At 53.2% G+C, this 25079-nt stretch overlaps 1 protein-coding gene across 1 annotated transcript in view; it reads left to right on the forward strand.

Moving 5' to 3' along the window:
• The first annotated feature begins 579 nt into the window (after window positions 1-579).
• The window catches only part of MYH7B (myosin heavy chain 7B), a 33612-nt gene continuing 9112 nt past the window's right edge, over window positions 580-25079 (forward strand). The window contains exons 1-27 of the mRNA XM_058035974.1: window positions 580-670; window positions 2469-2572; window positions 4246-4389; window positions 4468-4624; window positions 4713-4740; window positions 5850-5946; window positions 6793-6816; window positions 8251-8343; window positions 9021-9084; window positions 9183-9281; window positions 10223-10326; window positions 11208-11346; window positions 13086-13204; window positions 14277-14426; window positions 15022-15192; window positions 15838-16017; window positions 16102-16234; window positions 17077-17153; window positions 18713-18800; window positions 19621-19738; window positions 20715-20838; window positions 21131-21267; window positions 21662-21917; window positions 22427-22669; window positions 23673-23849; window positions 24195-24340; window positions 24898-24988. Of these exons, the coding sequence (XP_057891957.1) occupies window positions 589-670; window positions 2469-2572; window positions 4246-4389; window positions 4468-4624; window positions 4713-4740; window positions 5850-5946; window positions 6793-6816; window positions 8251-8343; window positions 9021-9084; window positions 9183-9281; window positions 10223-10326; window positions 11208-11346; window positions 13086-13204; window positions 14277-14426; window positions 15022-15192; window positions 15838-16017; window positions 16102-16234; window positions 17077-17153; window positions 18713-18800; window positions 19621-19738; window positions 20715-20838; window positions 21131-21267; window positions 21662-21917; window positions 22427-22669; window positions 23673-23849; window positions 24195-24340; window positions 24898-24988 (3345 nt within the window). The 5' untranslated portion in view covers window positions 580-588. The remainder of the gene's footprint in view (window positions 671-2468; window positions 2573-4245; window positions 4390-4467; window positions 4625-4712; window positions 4741-5849; window positions 5947-6792; window positions 6817-8250; window positions 8344-9020; window positions 9085-9182; window positions 9282-10222; window positions 10327-11207; window positions 11347-13085; window positions 13205-14276; window positions 14427-15021; window positions 15193-15837; window positions 16018-16101; window positions 16235-17076; window positions 17154-18712; window positions 18801-19620; window positions 19739-20714; window positions 20839-21130; window positions 21268-21661; window positions 21918-22426; window positions 22670-23672; window positions 23850-24194; window positions 24341-24897; window positions 24989-25079) is intronic.

Here is a 25079-nt window from a genome sequence, read left to right on the forward strand (position 1 = left end):
TTCCAGGGCTTTGCAGGGTGGCACTGCATTAGATGGATATTAAGAAGCACAGTCATAAAAGTGCTTTTCCAAGCAGCTGCCACAGCAGCCTTCTAGAAGTTCTTCCCAGAGATAATACACCCAGCCTTGCTTTTATCTTGCTTCAGTAGAACAGCCCTGGGTCTGTGCAGGGCACCAGGGCTCCAGCGGGTCTGTAGAGCTGGGATGGGTTTTAGCTGAGCTATCAAGGAAAGAGCTGTTACTGACAATCTCACCTAAAGTGGGAATGTGGAGTTTGACAGCAAAGTGATTCCAGCTCACCCAGCTGGGACTTCCAGTGGGGGGATGGCAGCATCAGAAGGGAAAGTATCATGAATTGTCTTATTAATATAATTTTTATCAGCTAGCATTGTTGTCCCTGTCTTCTCTCACTCCCTAAAATCAAAAGCTTCTTTGGTGACCCTGTCACTTGTGGTTCTCAACCCTGCAGTGAGCACCTTCCCCATGCACTGACCCCTTATCTTTCCCTCCTTTCAGCATTTAGGTGTCTTTCACTCTTCCTTTGCTGCTGCCGAGTCTCCCAAGATGGACAAGCTGTCCCTGCTGGACATGAGCGAGTTTGGGGAGGCTGCTCCGTACCTGCGGAAAAGCTACACGGAGCAGCTGAAGCTCCAGACTGTCCCGTTCGATGGTAAGAGAGAGCCCCGAGCTGCCGAGCCCACCCTGGGTGTGTCCCCGAGCCCAGCCCGGTGTGTCCCAGCACAGCCCGGTGTGTCCCCGAGCCCAGGGCAGCCCGGTGTGTCCCCGAGCCCAGCCCGGTGTGTCCCCAGCACAGCCCGGTGTGTCCCCGAGCCCACCCTGGGTGTGTCCCAGCACAGCCCGGTGTGTCCCCAGCACAGCCCGGTGTGTCCCTGAGCCCACCCTGGGTGTGTCCCCAGCACAGCCCGGTGTGTCCCCAGCACAGCCCGGTGTGTCCCAGCACAGCCCGGTGTGTCCCAGCACAGCCCAGGTGTGTCCCCAGCACAGCCCGGTGTGTCCCCAGCACAGCCCGGGTGTGTCCCCAGCACAGCCCGGTGTGTCCCCGAGCCCAGCCCGGGTGTGTCCCAGCACAGCCCGGTGTGTCCCAGCACAGCCCGGTGTGTCCCCAGCACAGCCCAGGTGTGTCCCCGAGCCCAGGGCAGCCCGGTGTGTCCCCAGCACAGCCCGGTGTGTCCCCGAGCCCAGGGCAGCCCGGTGTGTCCCAGCACAGCCCGGTGTGTCCCCGAGCCCAGGGCAGCCCGGTATGTCCCAGCACAGCCCGGTGTGTCCCCGAGCCCAGCACAGCCCGGGTGTGTCCCAGCACAGCCCGGTGTGTCCCCGAGCTCAGCACAGCCCGGGTGTGTCCCCGAGCCCAGCGCAGCTCAGGTCTGTCCCCGAGCCCAGCCCGGGTGTGTCCCCGAGCCCAGCACAGCCCGGGTGTGTCCCTGAGCCCACCCTGGGTGTGTCCCCAGCCCAGCCCGGGTGTGTCCCCGAGCCCAGCCCGGGTGTGTCCCCGAGCCCAGCACAGCCCGGGTTTGTCCCCAGCCCAGCCCGGGTGTGTCCCTGAGCCCAGCACAGCCCGGGTGTGTCCCAGCACAGCCCGGGTGTGTCCCCGAGCCCAGCCCGGGTGTGTCCCCGAGCCCAGCGCAGCTCAGGTGTGTCCCCGAGCCCAGCACAGCTCGGGTCTGTCCCCGAGCCTGCCTCTCTGCCGTGGCTCTCCCAGGAGTCCTCCCTGCCCCTCTCCCTGTGCTGCTCCTCAAGGCATCACCCCCAGCATCCTGCAGGGCAGAAAGATCTCACAAGTGAGAAAAGCAGGTTTTTGACTTTCCCCTGGTTTGCTGAGGTGTGGGTGGAGGTGATCCTTCATCTCCCCTGGCCCTGACGGACAGGAGGGCTGGGGGACTTGTGTCAAAGCCTTCTGCAGCTCTTTCATTTTGGTGTCCCCTCTGTCCCAGCCACTCTGCTCTTCCATGGCTTGGGATCCAGGGCCCAACTTGCTCCTTGCAGTTTGGCAGAAGAGAAGGCTCTCCTCTCCCTCTCCCTCTCCCTCTCCCTCTCCCTCTCCCTCTCCCTGAGTGCAGGCACATGAGGTGAGGCAGCAGATTTCTGTCAGGCTAGAAGTTGACCCCACCTAAGTAAAAAAGCTGCCAAACATGAAGAAAGCAAAGAAATCCCAGCTGCTATGACCAAGAACATAGGAAAGAATAATCACTGTCCTTCCACTTTATCAAAATGCATTTTATGTGGCTTTCAGTGACAATCTCACATGGTCTCCTACATTACAACCTCTATTGTCTTTCCTTTCCTTTCCTTTCCTTTCCTTTCCTTTCCTTTCCTTTCCTTTCCTTTCCTTTCCTTTCCTTTCCTTTCCTTTCCTTTCCTTTCCTTTCCTTTCCTTTCCTTTCCTTTCCTTTCCTTTCCTTTCCTTTCCTTTCCTTTCCTTTCCTTTCCTTTCCTTTCCTCTCCTCCAGGGAAGAAGCGAGCTTGGATCCCAGATGAGAAAGAAGCCTATATCGAAGTGGAAATAAAAGAAAGCTCTGGTGGCAAAGTCACTGTGGAAACCAAAGATAAGGAAGTAAGCAAATTCCTTTCCTTTTCCAAGGGAGAGCAAGTGTGTGCGGAGGGGGATACGTGTGACAGGATCACGTCTGAAGCCATGAGCTCTTGCTGATAACCCTGATCAGTGGTGCCCTGGGGGGACACACACGGCAGTGTCAGCACACGTAGGCCAGTTCCTTGCCAAGAGTGGCACCAGTTCAGCATCTCCCACCGAGGGGTTGCTGTCACAGCCCTGTGGGTGTCCTGCGGGACACACGGTGGGGCTGGCCCAGCACAGCTCCTGGATGGGGAGCACCCCCAGCACAGCCCTTTGTGATGCTGAACCAGTGCCTGGCTCATCCCGGAGCCTGGAACAACAGGTAAGGGGCCAGCTGGCCAATTCCTGCTCCTTTTAGCCCAGATTTGCAGTGGGGTGAGCTGTTGGGAGGACAGGCTGTGACGGGCAGAGAGGCTCCAGCTTTCCGTGGCAGAACAAGCAAGGACCAGCTGGTATTTGTCAAGATAATATCCAGTGCAATTAGCTGCAAATGAGCTTAATTAATATTCCTCTCTTCACTATGGAAGTCTCATGACCCTGCAATTTAACTGCAGAGCACACTGGTGTGAAACTGGGGAAAGGAACAAGAACCTCACCAGGCAGTAGATCATAGATTTCTTTATTTCTATTTCTTCTCTAGTTAGAATAGTACTAAGAACGGTTTGTGCATGCTAAATGTGAAAAAAGATAATATGTAATTGTTTTTGAAAAGTGTTAAGGCTTTGAAAATATTTTTGTCAGAATTTTGGAAAGTGAGTAAAGAGATTTGCCCTCTCTAAAGTGAAATTTGTCATAGAGGAGTTATAACTTTTAGAAGTTGCTTCTGATATTTAGAACACCTTCCAATTCTGACAACAGAGCAGTTTCCAAAACCTTTTTTGCTGTTTCCTCTTGAAACTCTCTTTTTAATGATTTGTCATGGATTTACAAAATCAGAAACTATATCAGCTTTCCCTGGATAAGAATTTCCAGCAGAAAGTTTTGAGACATAAAGCCCTCCCTTATCATTCTGTGTACCCTCCTGCTTTTAACACCTGGTGCCTTTTAACACCACGTGCTTCATCTTCACCCATGAAAAAGATAAACCTCTGAAAGATTTAATTTAGTCTTTATTAACAAGACCATTTGCTAAATCCTGCTTCTCCATCCAGGCCAGATACGTAACGTGATATTTTCCCCGTGCTTGGTCTCGTGGGATTAAATAAATCCAGTTTTAAGATGATGGAGCACAGGCTTCAGCTGTTTGCCCAAATAACCAGGGATGTCTTTGGAGCAAAAGGCAGCGCTGGCATGGGCTTTTAGGCTGGGAAGGAGAACACAGGATGGGGGTGTCAAGCACATTTTGGGGCAGTAACTTGGACCCCCCTGTCAGGCTCAGCAACAACTTGAGCTCAAGCTCAACCTTCTCCCTGAGGAGGGAACAAGCTGGGTGTGCTTGTCCCAGCTGGGCTTTGTGGCTGGGTGCTGCTGGGGCTGCCCTGGGGCTGCCACCCAGAATGTTGGGCAGCCCTGCCAGGATGGCAGCAGGCACTGACACCAAGGCTGTCCCCAGCACGGGACTGTCAGGGTTTTGTCCCCACCTGGCAGGTTTTGGGGCAGAGGGTGCTCAGTGAGGGCTGGGGTCCCTCTGACGTGTCCCCCTCCTCTGACAGACACGGGTGGTGAAGGAGGATGAGGTGCAACCCATGAACCCCCCCAAGTTTGACATGATTGAGGACATGGCCATGCTGACACACCTCAACGAGGCCTCTGTGCTCTACAACCTGAAGCGCCGCTACTCCCACTGGATGATCTACGTAAGCCCACAGCACCCTTGGGATGGGGAGGTCAGGGGACATTGGGACATCCCTCATCTACCCATCTTCCCCCTGCAGACCTACTCGGGGCTCTTCTGTGTCACCATCAACCCCTACAAGTGGCTGCCGGTGTACACGGCGCCCGTGGTGGCAGCCTACAAGGGCAAGCGGCGCTCGGAGGCCCCGCCGCACATCTACTCCATCGCTGACAACGCCTACAACGACATGCTCCGCAGTAAGCCCTGCCCTGGGGGACCCCATCCCGGCCACCCGGGCTCCTGGCACCCGGCAGCGCTGCTTAACACCGGCTCCTTCTCTTGCAGACCGTGAAAACCAGTCCATGCTCATCACGTAAGTGTCCCTGCATCCCCGTGCTGTGCTCCCTTGCACGGGCACCCTGTGCCCAGAGCAGCCCCCCCCGGCAGTGTCCCCTCCCCGTGGCGGCAGCTGTCACCCTTGCCCCGCCACCGTGCCAGGTGACAAAGCCCCGCGCGGGCCGGGCTCCCCCGCACCCCGACAGCTGCGGGAGCGCCCCGAGCCCCGGCACCCGCTGGGGGAAAGCAGAGATGGAGGCCAAGGCCGCAGCGACATGGTGGCCGGAGGGAGAAGGGTGATGTGGGAGGGTGGAGGCCAGGTTGATTTCAAGTGACATCTAGATAAGGGCTATATAAAGGACTCTAAAGGACCCTCCGCCGCTGCCAGGAGCCAGGGACATTTTTAGCCTCGGCCATGGCCTAATTAGGAAAGGCAGGGGCTGCGGAGAGATGCTTGGCGAGTGTCCGGTGGCGGCCCCGCTCCCCCCGGCTCTTTGTGCTCCGGGATTACAATGGCACAGCAGCACTAACTATAGGGATGAGCTCAGCCCCCCTCAGCGGGCACCCTGCACCCCGGCACCGTGCCCCTGCTGCCATCCCCGCCATGCCCAGCAAGGCCGGCCGTGCTCAGAGCTCCGGGGCTGGTCCCGGACAGCTGCAGCCCCCAGGCCCACAGCTGAGCCCTGCCAGGACACACGGACAGCCAGAGCTGGTGTGGCACCGAGGGCCAGCTGAGCCCTGCCAGGACACACAGACAGCCAGAGCTGGTGTGGCACTGAGGGCAAGCTGAGCCCTGCAGGACACACGGACAGCCAGAGCTGGTGTTGCACTGCGGGCCAGCTGAGCCCTGCAGGACACACGGACAGCCAGAGCTGGTGTGGCTCCCAAGGCAAGCTGAGCCCTGCCAGGACACACGGACAGCCCAGAGCTGGTGTGGCACCGAGGGCAAACCCCAAACACAAGCACGTAGCCCCCTCATACCCCGAGAGCCGCAGCCTCGCCATCCTCCGAGGCTTGGCTTGTCAGGGATGGTTGTGCCTGTTCTTTCCCCCATACCCTTCTCTGTGTATTTCTGTCACTCTAAGCAGAGGATTTGTGCCTGTACTTTGCCTCATGCCCTTCTCTGTGTATTTCTGTTACTCTAAGCGGAGAATCTGGTGCTGGTAAGACTGTAAACACCAAGCGGGTCATTCAGTACTTTGCCATTGTCGCAGCCTTGGGCGACACACCGGGCAAGAAATTAGTAAGATCTTCTTTTCAAACAAGTTCTTGTTTTCTTCTTTTCTTTCTTTTTTTTTGTTTTTAAATTTTTTTCCCCACCTTCCCCTTTCTTCTTACTTTTTCTTCCCCAACTTTTTGCGTTTTGGTCTGACCCACCCAGGGCTTGGCTTTTCCCTGACTTTTGAACAAGCAAGGCTTGAAATTATTCTGCTCAAGGGGAAATGGATTTTTTTTTAATGTGGCTGCTCAATCTGTGCAGCCTGGAAGAGGTGCTTCAGTTGCTGTCTTTCTCTTCTCTTCCTCTTTCAACACCCCAGTGATCCTCTTAAGGAACACTAAAGCGATGAAGTAAACCTTCCATTTCCCACCTTGCCTCTTTTAAGCCTTGCTTTTCAGCATTTTCTCCTTTTTTTCCCCCTCCTTTTGTTGATTTTGACCCTTTTCTACCTTGTGCTTTTCTTGCTCTTGTTTTGAATCTTGCATTTCTTTGGTGCTGGTTATTTTTGAGCTGCCCTTGCAATTGCTTATTTCTTCTGGATACTTTGAGGCTCCAGCCTGCTTTCCCCTCGAGGAAGCAAACTGGCTGCTTTAGGTATCAGACAAACAATACTTCAGCGTTATTTTCTTTCCTCTTCTTCAAGTTTGAATTTAACTGTTTTTGCTTTTTGATGCATTTCTTTATTTTCTTGAGCTAATCTATTTAACAACTTTTTGGCCTCTCCTATAAAGTTTAATCCTCCGAATTTTTTTTCTCTTGGGCTTTTTTTTTGGCACTAAATGGTCATGCCCTGCTTTTCTGACCGTGCTTCTTGTGGTTCTTGCCTGGCTTTTCTGGATTTCTAAAGATCATTTTCTCTCCTTTCTCTAGGCAGCTCTTGCCACTAAAACCGGGGTAAGTGTTGTGGGCTCTGTAATGCTGAGGACAGAGTTCTGCTGCACCACAGATCTGTGATGGGGTGATGTGTGGGGCCTCCTCCTTAGGTCTGGGAGCAGCACCTGGGCACTGTTTAGTTCTCCTCTTGGCTTTGTATCTGCCTCCTTCCCACAGCTGGAAGCTTTGCTGTTTCATCTCTTTCTGCCTTTCTGACTCCAGCCTCTCCTTCAAGAGATAATTACTCTGGATAGAAACATTTCTATCTAGGGCTGATGTCCTTGCCTGGGGGATGTTTCTGAGGTGTTTCCTCCAAGGAAGCCCAGCAAAGGTTCAGCCCCTGTGACTCCCAATGCCCCAAGGGCTCAGTCACACATCCTTGGTTTCTCTGAGCCTTTAGCTGGTGCACACCCTTGCCTGGGGATGTTCATCATCACACGAGTGTCCACTGGGACAAACAGGGTGAGACAGCTCAGGGGCTGGACCTGTGGGTCTTGGGGAAGCCCAGGCCAGGCTGAATTTAGAGATAAGAGCTCAAGGGATACTCAGGTGATGGTGTGTTGGTGACTGTGTGATGCACAGCTGCTCCCTGTTTTGTCCTTCACACATCTGAGCTGCAGAGGTGGGGAGCAGTTGTGGTTCTGGCATTGGAAAGAGAGGGTGGCTCTGGGTGGGCAGAGCCCAGAGCTGATATTCCCCACCTGAGGAAAGCCCTGTGATTGGAATGTGTCAGAGAATGGGCAAAGCTCCCGTGAAAAGTCCTGCAGATGTTTGTTGCACCAAACTCTGTAGCAGGGGTCAAACCCCACCATCCTCCATATGGTGGAGCAGTCTCTTGCAGACTGGAGCAGTCTCTTGCTCCTCTCCTCAAATCCTTGTCCTGCTTTACCTGCATTAGGCAGAGGCTGTCTCTATCCTTGAACAGAGAAACACACATGGAAAACAAGGTTAGGAGAGGATTCATCTTAGGGCTTGCTCAGGAGAGCCCCAGTATTGCAGCAGATCATGCAGCTGGCACTTGTGGTGTATTCCCATCACACTGGGACCCTGCAATGCACATTGTTGGTGTAGGGACCTTGTTTCACAATGTGCTGTTGATGTGAGCTGCCCTAGACTTTGGTTTGGTAGAAGAGGAAATGCCTGATGCCAGAGAGCCTGAAATGATTCAGCCTGTCGTGACAACATGAGCTTGGTCTTGGTTTGCATAGTGTAGCTCCTGAGAAAGGGGGCAAGGACTGCTGTGTGCAGAGGGGACAGCAGCCTGGGGCTGGTGCCAGCCCTGTGGCCCTCTGCTCACCAGTTTGGGTTTGGGCACTGCTGCAAACCCCAGCTGTGCTGATAAACGGAGATGCCTCAGGGGCAGCTGAGGAGTGCAGCCTCTGAAACTGCTCCTGCTCTTGGTGACAGATCCCCTCTGGCTGTGTGCGTGACACACCCTTTGGTTTTGTCCCCCAGGGCACCCTCGAGGATCAAATCATCGAGGCCAACCCCGCCATGGAGGCTTTTGGCAATGCCAAAACCATCAGGAACGACAACTCCTCGCGTTTTGTGAGTGCCTCACAGGCAGGGAGCTGGGGCTGCTGGGGTGGGCTGCATGCACAGGGGGTGGCACTGTGCCCTGGGTGCCACAGGCACGTGGCAGGGAGATGGAGCTGCTTCCCAGTGGCACTGGACTGCCAGAGCCACGTTGTTCTGGTTTTTCAGTGCAGCAAATGGTGGCCAGCACGAAGTGCCCTGGTGTCACAGCCTGAGACATCCCTGACAGGACCAGGCTGAGAGGGACACTGAGCACAGCCTGGAGTGCTCTGGGACAGACAAGTGTGTCCCTTCCAGGAAGCAGCACCGTTTTTGCTGAGCCCAGCCTGGCTCTGCTGTGCCTGCAGGGGAGGGAGGCACTGCTGGGGGAGACCCTGAGCCCAGCATGGAGCAGGGGCTGCAGGCAGCCTCTGTGTCACAGAATGCTCAGTGGTAAGAATAGACCTGAGGACAGGGGTTTAGCTGCTGTCAGTGAAATTTCTGCCTGCCTGGTATTTAAACCCTTGGGCAATGCTCTTTGAGCTTCTTCACATTGCAAAGCAGAGAACTTCACCCCTTTACAGAGTTCAGTAAATTGCCTGGCATCAGCAGAAGCTCAAGAATTGGAAAATGAATTCAGTTTCTAGGGGCTGTTCAGAGCTGTAGCTCTGTAGGCAAGCCCAGCACTTACCTCCTATGGGTGTTTTCAGGGCAAGTTCATCCGGATCCACTTTGGTCCCTCAGGGAAATTGGCCTCTGCAGACATTGACATCTGTGAGTAGCTGCCCTGGGGAGAGAAATCATCCCACATTGTGCTCAGCTCTGGGAAGGGACAAGCCTTGCTCTGATACCTCTACTCTACTTCATTCTAGATCTTCTGGAAAAATCCAGAGTGATTTTCCAGCAACCCAAAGAGCGGAGCTACCACATCTTCTACCAGATCCTGTCTGGGAAGAAACCAGAACTGCAAGGTAGGGCAGCCAAAGATGCAGCACAGCCCTTAGAGCAGGATGGCCTGAAAACAGCCTCAGAGAGCTCTGTTGTCACTTTGGGGTCCACAGGAATGAGCAGACCCAGCTCACCATGCAGGTCCTGCCCTTGAATGCTTTGCTGGCTGTGCAGGATCATGGGATTGGTGGAATTCAGGGTGGAAGGGATTTCAAGAGGCCATCTAGCCCAGCCTCTATTACCCTCACAGGCTAAGAAGCCAGACTAAAGCCCTTTCTGCCCCTGTGTAGGAGCAGAGGTCACCCAGGGTCTGTCTGCAAGGTGGGAATGTGCTTTGCAAAGCTGCCTTGCACAGAGTCCTCATGAGCTGGTGGGTACAGCACTGACCTCAGCGTGTGCAGGCTGCACATTTACTCATTTTGGGATGGAGGGAAATGTTTTGCAGCCTCCTCAGCAGGTGGGACCTGTTCCAGGTGAGCTGGGGCACAGCTGCCCAGCTCTCTCTGGGCACTGCTGTAGATGTGATCCTCAGGACAGCTCCACTGATCTGAGGTTGTGCTGGGGCAGCTCTGAGCAGCCTCCTGGTGCCACATCCCACTCAGGAAGCCTTTCCCCACGCAGAAGGATGGCTGGCACAGCCCCTGGGGTGCTCAGCTCTTGGCTGAGGGCTCCTGAGCTTGGTGCTGAGCAGCACCTTATTAGGCAGGTCTGAGGGAGCAGTAATCTTATCTGGAGTCACAAGGGCATGGTGGCCACTTCTAAATCAGTCTGCAGCCAGGCCATATCCCAAGATAGCAAGCAGGAGGCAAGCACAGAAGAGGTGGACCCACGTGTGGACCTGCCTGTGCTGGAAGAGGCTGTTCCTCCCCCAGCTGGTGAGGCTGGGAAAGCCTTCCTGCTCCATCTGTGTGCAGGGCTGTCCCTGCCAGGCTGGCCTCACCCTCTGCATGTCCTCCCCCTGCAGATATGCTGCTGCTGTCCCTCAACCCCTATGATTACCACTTCTGCTCCCAGGGGGTGACGACAGTGGACAACCTGGATGACGGCGAGGAGCTCATGGCCACAGATGTATGTGCACAGCCCTGGGGCTGGGGAGGGCACAGCCTTCCTCTGGGCAGCTCTGGGGGTGTGCCCTGCCTTCCCTCTTTCAATCAGTTGGGATTTCCCTCTGTGTGCCCCTCTTTAAATCAGTTGGGATTTCCCTATGGTTCATTAGTGGTTGTTGGGAGCCTCCAGGAAGGGGCAGAGTGACTCTGATCTGCACCAACAGCCTCACCCAGGCAGGGAAGGGAGAGTCAATCCCTGCATCAGGAAGGGCCTGAGGCACATTAGCATTTCCCATAGTGCTCATGAGAAGGAAGATTCCAGAACCATTAAATTTGGAAAAGACCCCCAAGATGGTTGAGTCCAAGCTGTGATTTATCCCCACCCTGACACCCAGCCCAGAGCACTGAGTGCCATGTCCAGCCCTTCCTTGGACACCTCCAGGGATGGGGACTCCAGCACTGCCCTGGGCAGCCCCTGCCAAAGCCTCTCAACTCCTTCTGTGAGGAAATTCCTCCTGATGTCCAACCTGAACCAGCCTGGGGCCGTTCCCTCCCATCCTGTCCCTGTTCCCTGGAGCAGAGCCTGATCCCCCCTGGCTGTCCCGTCCTGCCAGGGAGCTCCTGAGCCCTCAGCTTGGGGAGCCTTCACCCTGTGGATGCTAGGCCAGTCCTTTTGCTTTCAAATGGGAGCTGGGGCCACATTCAGACCCCATGGGCAGGATTCCTTGGTTAGAGCCACATTCAAACCCCATAGGCAGGATTCCTTGGTTAGATGCCCACCAGAGAGGGCACCCTGCCCAGCCCCAGGACAGGGAGAGTACCTTAGGAGACAGTGGGAGAAGAACCAACCCTCACCTCAGCGTGGTGAATTTGTTCTATCTTGAATGCTTTGTGTCTCCTCAGCACGCCATGGACATCCTGGGCTTCAGCAGTGATGAGAAATACGGCTCCTATAAAATAGTGGGGGCCATCATGCACTTTGGGAACATGAAATTCAAGCAAAAGCAGCGGGAGGAGCAGGCAGAGGCTGATGGCACTGAAAGTGAGTGGGGCTCTGGGCTCCAGTGCAGGAGCAGCAGGGGTAGGATGATCAGGACAGACGGACAGGAGAGATCTCTGCAGCCAGGGCTGGAACTTGGGGTTTATTGCAAAGGGCCTGGGGGCAGGGCCCTGCTGGGAGCTGCCAGACACAGCTCAGAGCAGAAAAGAGAAGTAAAGAGAGTGGGAAAGAGAGTAAAAGGCAAGAGCGTGATGAAGAGCATGAGAGAGAGCAAAAGAGTAAGAGAGAGAGGATGAAAGAGTAAAAGAGAGTGAGAGCACGAGGTTCCCATTCCAATACAATAAATCTTCTGTGTTGAATATTCTGATTCTCACTAACCAATCTAGCACAAGATACAAATCCTATAGCATTTACATACAGCCTATAAGAATCATTGCATCACCATACTGTGTTACTTTTTAAACCCTAAAAACTCCTCTTTGGGCCCCTTCTGCCAAGCTGCAGGGTCTGCTCTGACCCTTGGGCCTGTCTGCAAGCAGAGGGTGTTGTTCCATCAAAAGGGGATCACCTTCAGCTGGCCATGCCATTGTTTCCCAGTTGTTCAGTAACTGAGGGATCTCAAAGCTTGCTTGCATTTCAATCTCACTTACAGTTTCCATATTCTGAAAATCTTTTGCCAGGCAATCATATTGATAAGGCTTTCCTGTTTCATCTTCCCCAGCACTCCAGAGCTGCCCAGGCTGGGATAACTCCCCCTGCCTGGGCTGTGGAGGTGCCCTGATCCCCTGATCCCTCACTGACTTAGGCCCTGCTGGGTGCACCAAGGGCTCGGCCTTGAGCAGGAATATTTGGGACAGTCTCTCTCAAGGTGTTCTCATCTGTATCAGACTTGTCTCAGCAGCATCACAGGATGTCACAGCCCTGCTGGGCTTCATCTTGTGCAGTGTCCTCCTGCTCTTCACCTCCTGCCCTTCACTGCACAGCACTCCAGCCGGGCTGGGAGCAGGACCTGCCCAGCTCACAGCCTCCTGCAGGGCTGTTAGAGTAGGACACAATCCCTGTCCAACACTTTTCCTGGTTCATCGCTCAGCAAAGTCTGATGCAATGCACAGATCTAAGAACAGTCAGGCTGCAAAGCAAACCTGAAAGGACAGAATGAATTTCCAGCATGTAGGAGGGTGAGAAGGAGGAGCTCTAGCACATACTTGGAAGGTTTCAACAGGGATCCAGCAGAAATGATCACCTGGGTCAGTCTTTGTCATGTTAACATTCATGAAGGAAAAGTTCTCTGTGCCTCAGGAGTGGCAACATAGCCTTTAGCTGCTACCTGGTAATTAATGAAGGTTTTGATATGGCACTGATTTCCCTACAGAGGTGATTTGCTAGCTACAGTCTGCTATCAGGAGTTTATGGAAGACAATCACCTCTCTTCTGGCCAATTCAAATCTGCTGTGTGGAAATTCAAACCTCCACTGGAAAATGCATAGAGAATCCCAGACCAATAAGGCTGATAGAGAATCCCAGATCAATAAGGCTAAAACCTGATAAGCACCTGATAAGGTGCAGCAGGCCTCCAAACAGTAACTTCTCAGTCACGAGGTTCAAACTTTAAAGCATCATAGAATATCTAAGATGGAAAATCACAATAGGCACTGGAGGAGGTGAAAAAACAGTGTGGTTAGCACTGATCATCACAAGGGCAGGTCATTTTTTATTTTGGTCCCTTTCCCCCTTGCCAGACCCTCCCTGTGGGCTCCTCATGCCTTTGTGCTGCCTTGCAGGTGCTGACAAAGCTGCCTATCTCATGGGAATCAGCTCAGCTGACCTCATCAAGGGGCTGCTCCATCCTCGTGTCAAAGTGGGCAATGAGTACGTGACCAAAGGGCAGAACGTGGAGCAGGTGAGTGACAGGACAGCAGGACACTGGGCTGCCACTGCTGCTTCAGTTCACTGTCTTGGGTGTAGGAGGAGACTCCAGAGCAGTAGAGAAGGTGTATCCACAGTTCTTGGCCTTTAGGAGCAGGGGAAATGGGTGGCAGAGCTGGCTGATAGCTCTGCACATTAACCAAGGCTGCAGATTCAATGTGGTGTCTTTGAAATGTGGGTTGGATCCCAGCCAGAGCAGGTCCAGGTCCTGTGGATCTGCTTCAGAGACAGTCACACTCCCGTGGAGAGTTCAGCCCTGAAAATTAGAAAACTCTGGATATCTAAACACTCATCTGGGTTGATCTTTTAGAAGACTGAAATGGACCAAACATGTGTCTTGTCAGATTCCAGCCACACCCCAGCTGGGAACCCAGACCTGGCCTGAATAATGCAAGCCAGTCCTTGAGCACAATTCAGCAGCTGGTGTCCTACCCAAAGTGGGCTGTAGGCTCTGGCCAGACACAAGGCTTCTGAAAATGTCGCTTTAAACTGAATTTATATCCTGAAACCTTGGAGGCAAGATAGGCCAGGTAGGCAGGAACACACCTATGAGGGATGCAAAGCTAATTTTGGAGCTTGTGCTGTGACCACAAACTCCTTGGATGTGTCTGTCCATCCTTTGTGTGCCAGGAGGAGCTTTCTGTCAGCCTGTGGCTCCTGCAGGAGCAGGGAGAAGCTCACTTGTGGTGGTTTGGGCAGGATGAGGGAAGACATGAGGATCTGACTCCATGTTTCAGAAGGCTGGTTTGTTATTTTATGATATATATTATATTAAAACTATACTAAAAGAATAGAAGAAAGGATTTCATCAGAAGGCTAGTAAGGAATAGAAAGGATTGGAATGATAATAAAATCTTGTGACTGACCAGAGTCTGAGACAGCTGGACTGCGATTGGCCATTAATTAAAAACAACCACATGAGACCAATCACAGATGCACCTGTTGCATTCCACAGCAGCTGATAATCACTGTTTACATTTAAGGAAAGGATTTTTCATCAGCCATGTGTGTGACACTCCCTGTGTGCTCTGGGCTTTGCCTTGCAGGTGCTGTATGCTGTGGGGGCCCTGGCCAAAGCCACCTACGACCGCATGTTCAAGTGGCTGGTGACCCGCATCAACAAGACCCTGGACACCAAGCTGGCCAGGCAGTTCTTCATTGGGGTGCTGGACATTGCAGGCTTTGAGATCTTTGATGTGAGTTCTGCAGGCCCCTGCAGTGGGTTCAGGGAGTTCAGTCCCCTGGGGTTTGAGAGCTCCTCTAAGAAGGTGCTTGATGAGAAAAGGGCTCTTGTCTGAGTTGATGTATCTGGAACGAGCAGGAATGATTTAACACTGCTGTGGGCACATCTCTAGTGATTACTGGCTATCTGCTGTGGCAGCCACACAGCTGAGCCTGGCAGGGATCACCCTTCAGACCTAGGCAAAGCACAAGAGTGATCCCTTCGTGTCACTGTAGGACACGAAATAACACAATGTGCACACACAGCTCTCCCAAGGTAAAAAGAGCACTTTTTATTTCTGACTGCAACATTTATAGATTTCCAAAAGTGACAGTGGATTGGAGGGTGACAGTGCCACCTCTCCAATGACACTGGGCAAACCAACAGTCCATCAAATTTCTCCTCCTCCATAAAAGAATGCAAAACAATAAGTTATTTACATAAAGTGTGTGAGAAAGTTTGTTACAAGAAAGTGAACATCAGAAAGCTTTGAAAAACTTAAAAAATCTGGGAGACACCTTCCCTTCTGGAGCTCCTCCTTCTGACTCACATCTGCTTTGTTCTTGCAGTTCAACAGCTTTGAGCAGCTGTGCATCAACTTCACCAATGAGAAACTGCAACAGTTCTTCAACCACCACATGTTTGTCCTGGAGCAGGAGGAATACAAGAAGGAAGGCATTGAATGGGTCTTCATTGACTTTGGCCTGGACCTGCAGGCCTGCATTGACCTGATTGAGAAGGTAGAGTGTGAGGCAGGGCACAGAAATGGTACTGCTGAGGGATGGTTTGTTTGCAAAGGCTGCAACAGAGAGGTGCTCTGCTACCAAAATTTAATTATTCCCTCCCTGGTCAGTTGCAAATACCCAACATTTTTATTCCCAATACTTACAGCTTAGATCCTCCAGCCCCTTGAGACCTTTTCTACACAAATTTTGACTTTATGAAAACATGGAAATTCTATTCCCACCCACTGGGGAGCCACAAAAACTGGTGCAGCCTTTTCCTCCAGAGAGCAATCATCTCTTCCCCTTTTTTTCCTACCCGCTTGCAGCCCATCAGTGCCTCTTGAGCATTCACTGATTCACAGCAGCTTGTAGAAAATATTTCCACCATTGCATGAAGGAAACACTTTTAAATTTTTTTTTGAAAAGGAGCAATCCTGGAGAAGATCCCTCCTTCTCAACAATTTGTTGAACTAGGGCAAACTGCCATGTCTTGCAGGCCTGGCCAGTCCCACATGGAGGTCAGGAATATGTCAATGACAGCTTGGCCCCATGGCCAGTGTCTTGCACCTGGACTAGGATGGGATCTCCCGAGCATCCCTGTTTTGGGATGGGACGTGGCAACACCAAGCTCAGTCCTCTTTATCCCCCCTCTCCCTGCAGCCCATGGGAATCCTGTCCATCCTGGAAGAGGAGTGCATGTTCCCCAAGGCCTCTGACATGACCTTCAAGTCCAAGCTCTACGACAACCACATCGGGAAGTCGCCCAACTTCCAGAAGCCGCGGCCGGATAAGAAGCGCAAGTACGAGGCGCACTTTGAGGTGGTGCACTACGCTGGTGTGGTACGTCCCTGGCAGCTCCTCCCTGCCCCCACAGCTCCCCCAGGCAGGGACAGGGCTGGCCTGACCTTCCCTGTCCTGGGACAGGTGCCATACAACATCGTGGGGTGGCTGGACAAGAACAAGGACCCCCTGAACGAGACGGTGGTGTCCGTCTTCCAGAAATCCCAGAACAAGCTCCTGGCCTCCCTCTATGAGAACTATGTGGGCTCTGCTTCAGGTGAGGAACCCCCTCACCCCTTTTTTACCTCAGTCTTCTCTTCTTTCCTTTCCCTTTCCCTTTCCCTTTCCCTTTCCCTTTCCCTTTCCCTTTCCCTTTCCCTTTCCCTTTCCCTTTCCCTTTCCCTTTCCCTTTCCCTTTCCCTTTCCCTTTCCCTTTCCCTTTCCCTTTCCCTTTCCCTTTCCCTTTCCCTTTCCCTTTCCCTTTCCCTTTCCCTTTCCCTTTCCCTTTCCCTTTCCCTTTCCCTTTCCCTTTCCTTTTCCCTTTCCTTTTCCCTTTCCTTTTCCCTTTCCTTTTCCCTTTCCTTTTCCCTTTCCTTTTCCCTTTCCTTTCCCTTTCCTTTCCCTTCCCTTTCCCTTCCCTTTCCCTTCCCTTTCCCTTCCCTTCCCTTCCCTTCCCTTTCCCTTCCCTTTCCCTTCCCTTTCCCTTCCCTTCCCTTTCCCTTCCCTTTCCCTTTCCCTTTCCCTTTCCCTTTCCCTTTCCCTTTCCCTTTCCCTTTCCCTTTCCCTTTCCCTTTCCTCTTTTTCCTTTTTCCTTTCTTGCTGGTTTAAGGGCTTGTGTGGAGTTGTAGGGTTGTGGTGGTGGCCCTGTGACTTTGGGAATGTGAAGGAATGTCTTGCTACCAGGAGCTGAGGAGCAACACCCAGAGCTGGGTGCTGTGGGAGATGGCTGCTGGGTGTTTGTGATGGTCAGTGCCTTTGTTTTGCAGCAGGGCACAACCACCTCTGCTTTAGAGACACCAAGGGCTGTGGGTATTTTAGGGATGTTTGGGGGTGCCCCTGAGTCCTTCAAGGCAGGCAGATGTTTTGCTGATGTAAATAATCAATATTTTAACCCAACAGAGGAACCTCACAAGCCAGGGACCAAGGAGAAACGTAAGAAGGCAGCTTCTTTCCAAACAGTGTCCCAGCTGCACAAGGTGAGAGCCAGCCCCTCATCCCGGGAAACCTGCTGAGGGTCCCACCAGCAGTCACACTTCCCTGCCAAGACTTGGTTTCTTGCATTTCCTGGGGCCTGATGGACCATGAGAGCTCCTGAGGAACCACCAGAGGTCTTGAGGGACCACCAGAGCTCCTGAGGGATCACCACCAGACCAAAGCCCCCAAATCCCTCCATCCCTGGCCAAGGGGGCTGTGCCTGGCAGAGTCCCAGCCCTGTCCCCATGCTGCAGGGCAGGACAGGAGGCTCCAGGCTGGCAGAGCTGCCTTCCCCTGGAGCTGGGCTCGTGCTGCTCCCGCCCTCGTGATGCTTGCAGCAGCTCCTCCACCTCTGAGAGAGAGGCAGTTAAGACTTGTAGTGATGTTTAGATAATTAATTCCATGAACATCACTTTAAGTCTGTGCTACTTCTCTCCTCGTTCCTGTCAGCTGGAAGGACAGAAGACAATGGAGGAGGATCTTGCAGGTGTCTGAGCAGGCAGTTCCCTGTGCTGGGGGGTGACCTGGCCCATTTGACAGCTCAGGATGTCACACAGCTCCAGCCCATGCTCACCACTGGGGTTACTGGTCCAGCCCAGAGCTCAACCAACTGGAAACCAGCACAGAGGGATGTGTCCTGCCATGGCAGCATTGTGACAGGGCAAAGATCACAGCCCTGAGGCTGCCAGAGCTCCAGGAGCTTGGACAGCACTCCCAGGCATAGGGTGGGGTTGTTGGGGTGTCTGTGCAGGGCCAGGACCTGCCCTGGATGATCCCTGTGGGTTCTTTCCAACTCAGCATATTCTGTGATCCTTTGCCAAGGTGCTTGCAGAAGGCAGCTCTGTGGCAGAGCTCCTGTTGAGGGAAAAGTGTGACTTTGTTCCTTCTGGACAAGTCACAGGCCTTGGGGAAGGGTGTCTGTGGTGAGGAGGTGCCCCATGGTGATGTGGAGCTGTGGGAAGGTGTTCTCTTCCTTGAGCTGGTCCTGGACAGGCTGAGCCTGTACAAGCAGGGAAAGGCAGCTGGAAAGATCAAGGGTGGAGTTGCCTTGGAGAGGAAAGGAGGAGCAGTCTGGCACAGCCAAAGGGAGTGAAGCACTGTAGAGGTGCAGGGAAATCCTGCATATCCTGACATTCTGTGTCTGCAGCCAGTGTGGACACCAGCACTGGAACTGGAGGGTGCAGAGCACAGAGCTCTGTAGCAGGAATATGCTCAGTCCATGTCCCTGGCTCTCCCCTGCAGCAAAACTTTACCTACAAACACTTGGGAAGCATCTGGCACTGCAAACTCCTGTAGCACAGCAAAACCTGCCAGTGCCATCTGTCCTGTGTGCCAGCCCAGCCCCCTGTGCCATGGGACAGTGTCCCACCCTGCAGGAGGCTCTGACCCTGCCCCAGGTGGGGATGTCCCCTGCCAGGATAGCAGAGGAAATTCCCTTTCTGCTGCCATGAGGGGCTCTCAGGGCCTGCTCCCTCCCTGCCTGTGGGGGAAAGGAGCTGGAGAGACAGAGGAGCATTGGAGGGAAGCAGAGCTGTCCCCTCACGCCGTGTCTGCCCTGCAGGAGAACCTCAACAAGCTGATGACCAACCTGCGCTCCACCCAGCCCCACTTCGTGCGCTGCATCATCCCCAACGAGACCAAGACCCCAGGTATGGGACAGCTCGGGGGGCTGGGGACAGCCACACCTGGCAACTGCCACCCACCCTCTCCCCAGCCCTCTTCATGCTGCCACTGAGCCCTGGCCCCATCTCAGTGCTGAAACTCCTGTGACCCAGGTCAATCTTCTCTGCTGGGAAGAATGAGCTTTGCCAGGCTCTTATGTTGGGTGTGCAGCCTGGCACTTGGCATGGATGCACACCCAAAATGGGATGCACAGCAGGCAGGGATGAGTCCTCCAGGCTGAGTCCTGTGACTGTGTTCATAGGGGTCTGAGGATGAGGGAAGAGATGAGAATCTGACTCCATGTTTCAGAAGGCTGATTTATTATTTTATGATATATATTGTATTAAAACTATACTAAAAGAATAGAAGAAAAGATTTCATCAGAAGGCTAGCTAAGAATAGAAAAAGAAGGAATGATAACAAAGGCTTGTGGCTCAGACAGTCTGAGCCAGCTGACTGTGATTGGCCATTAATTAGAAACAACCAACATGGGCCAATCATAGATCCCTCTGTTGCATTCCACAGCAGCAGATAACCATTGTTTACTCAGGAACATTTTGTTCCGGAGTCCTCTCAGCTTCTCAGGAGGAAAAATCCTAAGGAAAGGATTTTTCATAGAAGATGTCTGTGACAGAGTTCCACATGCAGGGCCCAGGCTGCAGCGCTGCGCTCAGCACACACCTGCAGGACAGGCTGACACTCGTGTTCAAATCATGGGAAGTTCCCAGGGTTCACACCCAGGCTGCAACTGCATTTTCTCTGTCTGCTTGGGCTGAGCCTGTGCTCTGTGTGTGTCCTGCCCCACAGGAGCCATGGATTCCTTCCTGGTGCTGCACCAGCTGCGCTGCAATGGGGTGCTGGAAGGGATCCGCATCTGCCGCAAGGGCTTCCCCAACAGGATCCTCTATGCAGAGTTCAAGCAGCGGTAACGCCCTCGTCTTCCTCACCCAGGGCAGACAGACTTGTCCTGGCTCTGAGCTGCTCCCCAGCTTGTACAGGGCTGCTCTGAACCCCCAGTGCCTGCCCAGTTTGGGTTTGCTCTGCTGCTGGCTCTGGGGTGCCAGCCATGGAGAGTTTGGGGTGGGATCTGGGTGTTTGAGGTGCTGCTGCAGGGGGAAGGTGGCGAGGCTTGTGTCACTCTTGTGCTGAGAATCACACAGAAACGAGGAGGCAGGATTGTAGAAAGAGCACAGAAGGCTTTATTCAAGAGAACCACACAGTTTTTATAATGACACAGGAACAGGTGAGAAGCAGTATTGTAGAAAGAGCAAAGAAGGTTTTATTCAAGAGAACTGTGCAGCTTTTATAATGACACAAAAGCAGGTGAGAGGCAATATTGTAGAAAGAGCAAAGAAGGCTTAATTCAAGAGAATTGCACGGTTTTTATAGAGTGATACAATAGATTTTATTTGATTGGCTAACTAATAAAAACATCTTCCTCACACACTGTTTTTGAGAACAGACAGACGAAGTAGAGAAACACCACCTGCAGATTGTTTATGCTTAACAAGTTATCACATCTTTACAACTTCCTAAAAATTCTCACAGGCTGCTGTGAGAAACACTTGCTGTTTCCCTGTCTCTGTCCCATGGCATCCACAGGCTCAGGCTTCTCTGATCCTGGCTCAGATTTCTCTCTGCCCTTGAGATGGATCCTCAGTGTTCTCACCTTAGGGTCTCATCCATGCTGCCTAATGAGGGCAGTGGCATCTTGGCACAGTCTCCCTGATGTTCAGGGACTAAATTCTGCCAGGGTTCCCTGGTGCCTGCAATGCTGTGCCCTGGAGCAGCTGGTTCACACACAGCCCCATGGCCCCAGTGGGTACTGACATGCCTGGAGCTCTGGGGTGATGCTGGGACTGCATTCCCTCTTGCATGGCCTCCCTCTGCTTTCCCCACAGCTACCGTATCCTCAACCCAGCAGCCATTCCAGAAGACAAGTTTGTGGACAGCAGGAAGGCCACAGAGAAGCTGCTGAGCTCCCTGGAGCTGGACCATGCACAGTACAAGTTTGGTCACACCAAGGTGAGAGAGGGCAGCTGATCTTTGGCAGGGAGAAGTTTCCCCTGCTGTTGTTCTCTGTGCCTGGCCACGGCCCTGCTGCAGCCGTGCCCTCTGCAGGGTCAGTGTGGCCCTTGAAGGGACTCAGCAGGGCAGAGGAAGAGAAAGAGCAGCTCTGAGCAGGTCACTGCTGCCTGACGGGAACCAGGTCTGGTTCCTGTGCCATGTGTGGGAGCACCTCCATGTTTCCCTGGCAGTCTGTGTTACCCCTGAGCCCTCTGTCCTTCTGCTGGTGACTCCACTCTCTTGCCCCCAGGTTTTTTTCAAGGCTGGTTTGCTGGGCTTGCTGGAGGAGATGCGAGATGAACGTCTGGCCAAGGTGCTGACAATGCTCCAGGCCAGGATCCGGGGGTTCCTCATGCGTGTGGAGTATCAGAAGATCATCAGCAGGAGGTAGATGGGGGGCAAAAGGCAGAACTTTGTGTCACCTTGTCCTTTCTGCATGTATCCATGGGTTTGACCCGTGGGGTTTACCTGTGTCTGGCAGTGATTGGTCCTGAGGGATGGAGACAAACCTGGAAGAGGTCTGGCATGGCCCTGGTAGGGAGGATCTAAGTGTGAGGAGCCTCTGGTTTGATTCAGAGGGAGGCAGAGTGAGGAGAGCTGAGATCCAGGCCACCCCATCCAGCCCAGCAGGGCCAGTACAGTGTGCAGACAGTGTCCCATTCAGTCACCATTCTGCCATTTGTCCAGCTGGGGGAGAATGCAGCCATATCCAGGCCTGCAGAAGCCAGGTGGGACATGGAGAATGTCCACCCCTGATGATGCTGTGCTTGTATTCCCCCAGGGAAGCCCTCTACACCATCCAGTGGAACATCCGTGCCTTCAATGCTGTCAAGAACTGGTCCTGGATGAAGCTGTTCTTCAAGATCAAGCCTTTACTCAAGTCTGCTCAGACTGAGAAGGAGATGTCCAACCTGAAGGAGGAATTCCAGAAGCTGAAGGAGGCTCTGGAGAAGTCTGAGGCTAAGAGGAAGGAGCTGGAAGAGAAGCAAGTCTCCATGATCCAGGAGAAGCACGACCTGGCTCTGCAGCTGCAGGCAGTGAGTGCCCCACCCTCTCTGTGGGGTTTAACACAGTGCAGCGTCCATGGGTGGAAGAAGGAGCAGAACATCCTGGAACCCTCCTTCCTCCTCTTGCAGTTCTGAAGCTCCCTCATTGTCACAATCTGTCTGAAACACAGCCTAAGACTGCAGTGCTGAAGTACCATCACATGCTGGGGCTGTCACAGGGATTTGTGATCCCCTGGCTCTAGGAAGGGTGCTCTCCTCACAGGGGGGTGGGAGGGGATGGCAATGTTTGCTTGCCAAATTCTGTGCTGTTTTTTTTTTTTTTTTTGTCCTTCCTCTGGAAAGATTGAGCTGCTCTTTGGCCCTGGTTAGTGTGAATGGTTGAACCTTGATGACAGGCAGTGACTGGAGCTGTATTTTTAGTACACCTGAGCACCTCGGGCTTGCTCTGCCCCTTCCACAAGGAGAAGGGCAGGACAGCAGGGCTGTGGGAGCAGAGTGCTGGGGCAGAGGGTAGCACTGCTCTCCTGTGCCTCTCCCAGGAGCAGGACAACCTGGCAGATGCAGAGGAGCGCTGTGACCTGCTCATCAAGTCCAAGATACAGCTGGAGGCCAAGGTGAAGGAGCTGCAAGAGCGTGTGGAGGATGAGGAGGAGATGAGCTCAGAGCTCACTGCCAAGAAACGCAAGCTGGAGGATGAGTGTGCAGAGCTGAAGAAGGACATTGATGACCTGGAGATCACGCTGGCCAAGGTGGAGAAGGAGAAACATGCCACAGAGAACAAGGTAACTGTCTTGGTTTGGAAAGCCAGGTGTCTGCTAAGGAAGGCAGGAGCCTCCCCTGAAATGGAGAATGTATAACCCCTCCCTCCAAATTGCTATAAATTTTAAATTAAGGGCCTCTCAGGCAAAAAATATGGGAGCAGGAATAACAGTTCTTTAATAGGGAAGAAAATAAAAGGATAAAATAAACAATGCAGTACACTAGAACAACACTGCCAGAGTCAGAACCCAGCCTGACACCCTGTGGGTCAGGGTGTTGGCAGCAGTCCCATTGGAATTGTGGCTCAGCCCTCCTGCAGCGTCAGGGCTGGTTCTGCTGGAGCAGGGATCCTGGAGAAAGGTGCAGTCTCTTCCTCTGAAGATCCAGTGGGAGGAGAGGCAGCTGCTGTTCCTCTGGGGAATCCAGTGGAGAAGCTGTGTTGGTGTTCCAGAATCTCCAGATTATATCCAGGTAGGAATGCTTGGCTCCTCCCTCTGGGCTCACATCTCCCAATGGGATGCTGTAGTTCTTATCAGCCATGCAGGGACATTCAATAGCTGTTATCAGCAATGTCCCCTCCCAAGGGAGGAGTGATTGTGATCACTGACAGAGAGATAAGGCAAACTGCCCACTTGACACAAGAGAAGTGCCATACATCTTGAGAGAATACATCTTGCCTTGCAATCTGGAACAGGGGACACCAGAGGAATATCTGGGATAAGGCTGCTGGTGTGGGGAAACTGGGGCAGGGCAGAGGGAAAGGAGAGTGTGAGAGGGAAAAACCCTCTGTGTCCTGCCTCATTGCCCAGAGGGCTGTGGGCAAATGGTTCTGTGCTGTGGCAAGTGATCTGAGGCATGGAAAACCCAGCTGGTGGGGCCAGCCTGGCTAAGGGAGAGGGGCTGGCTGCTGACAGGGGGCAGAGCTGCTATCCCATGGATGGACTCCTGCCTTGCAAGGGTCAGGCTGCTGGAGTAGCTTTGCACCTCCCTCTGAGATGCTCTCTACTTTTATCTTCACTGATGCAGGTTAAAAACTTGATTGAGGAGATGGCTGGTCTAGATGAGATCATTGCCAAGCTGACAAAGGAGAAGAAAGCCCTGCAGGAGGCCCATCAGCAGGCCCTGGATGACCTGCAGGCTGAGGAGGACAAGGTCAACACACTGACCAAAGCCAAGGTCAAACTGGAGCAGCAAGTGGATGATGTGAGTGACAGGCCAGTGAGAATAAAGCAAGAGAGGTTTGAGTCACATCTCCAGGAGAGCCCAGAGGCTGTCCCTGAGTGGGATCTGGAGTGTGTGGATTACCAGATCCCCCTTTAATATGGCCAGTTGATGAATAATCCCATTGACAAACTACCTCTGAAACAAGAGGTGGTGTAGAGCACCTCATGGAGAGCAGTCCTGAGCTGAGGGAGTGGGACTGGAGACAGCTGGGGAACACCTCTGGCCCCCAGGGGACTGGTGGAGCTCCCACAGCAGTGGGCATGGGTGAGGGTGGGGCTGCAGAAGGTCCTTTCCCTCCCTACCCCACCTCCCTTGGTTCTCCAGCTGGAAAGTTCTCTTGAGCAAGAAAAGAAGGTCCGCATGGACCTGGAGAGAGCCAAGAGGAAGCTTGAAGGAGACCTGAAGCTGTCACAAGAGTCTGTGATGGATCTGGAGAATGACAAGCAGCAACTGGATGAGAAGCTCAAGAAGTGAGTGTGTGACACATGCCTGGGCTCTGGGCACCTCTAAATCCATCAGATTTAGTGTGGTGTCTGCAGGGGCAGCTGGGCTGAGCTGTGTGATCCTCCTCTGGGCACTGCTGTGTGACCAGTCCTGGCACAGGGAGGGCTTGGATTTCCTGGGCATTTTGCAGAGAGGCTGAGGAGCTTGTGGCAGGCTCATAGACCAGGGCTCATAGACCTTCCTTTGTCCATGGGGCTGGAGAGGAGGGACCTGCCTGGCAGGATCCAGCACACTGCTGGGCCTCAGCTGCAAGTACAGACTTCAGTCAGGTCCCATTCTCACTGGGGAACTGCAGAACACCTTGGGACCTCAGAGAAAAACCCTCAGAGCCAGCTGTCTGCCAACTTGGCTACTTGAGCCCTTCCTGTGAGCCTTCCATGAGCTGCTGCTTATCACTGCAATCCCTCTCCATTGTGGGTTTGTTCATCCTCTGGCCTGGGTGTAAGAGTGCAGGGAAATTTAGGAACCAGAAGGACCTGTCAGGACAGTGTCTGATCATAGACTGTGTCTTCTGTCTGTACAGGAAAGACTTTGAGATGAGTCAGCTGAACTCAAGGATTGAAGATGGGCAAGTGATGGAGGCCCAGCTGCAGAAGAAGATCAAGGAGGTCCAGGTATGGTGGGAAGAACTGTTCTTACATCCTGGGAGTTCAAAATTTCCATTAGATGTGATGTGCAGGGGAATCTGCATGAGCCAGTCCCCCT

Source organism: Melospiza georgiana, chromosome 17 (genome assembly GCF_028018845.1).
Source record: "Melospiza georgiana isolate bMelGeo1 chromosome 17, bMelGeo1.pri, whole genome shotgun sequence".
Taxonomy (NCBI): domain Eukaryota; kingdom Metazoa; phylum Chordata; class Aves; order Passeriformes; family Passerellidae; genus Melospiza; species Melospiza georgiana.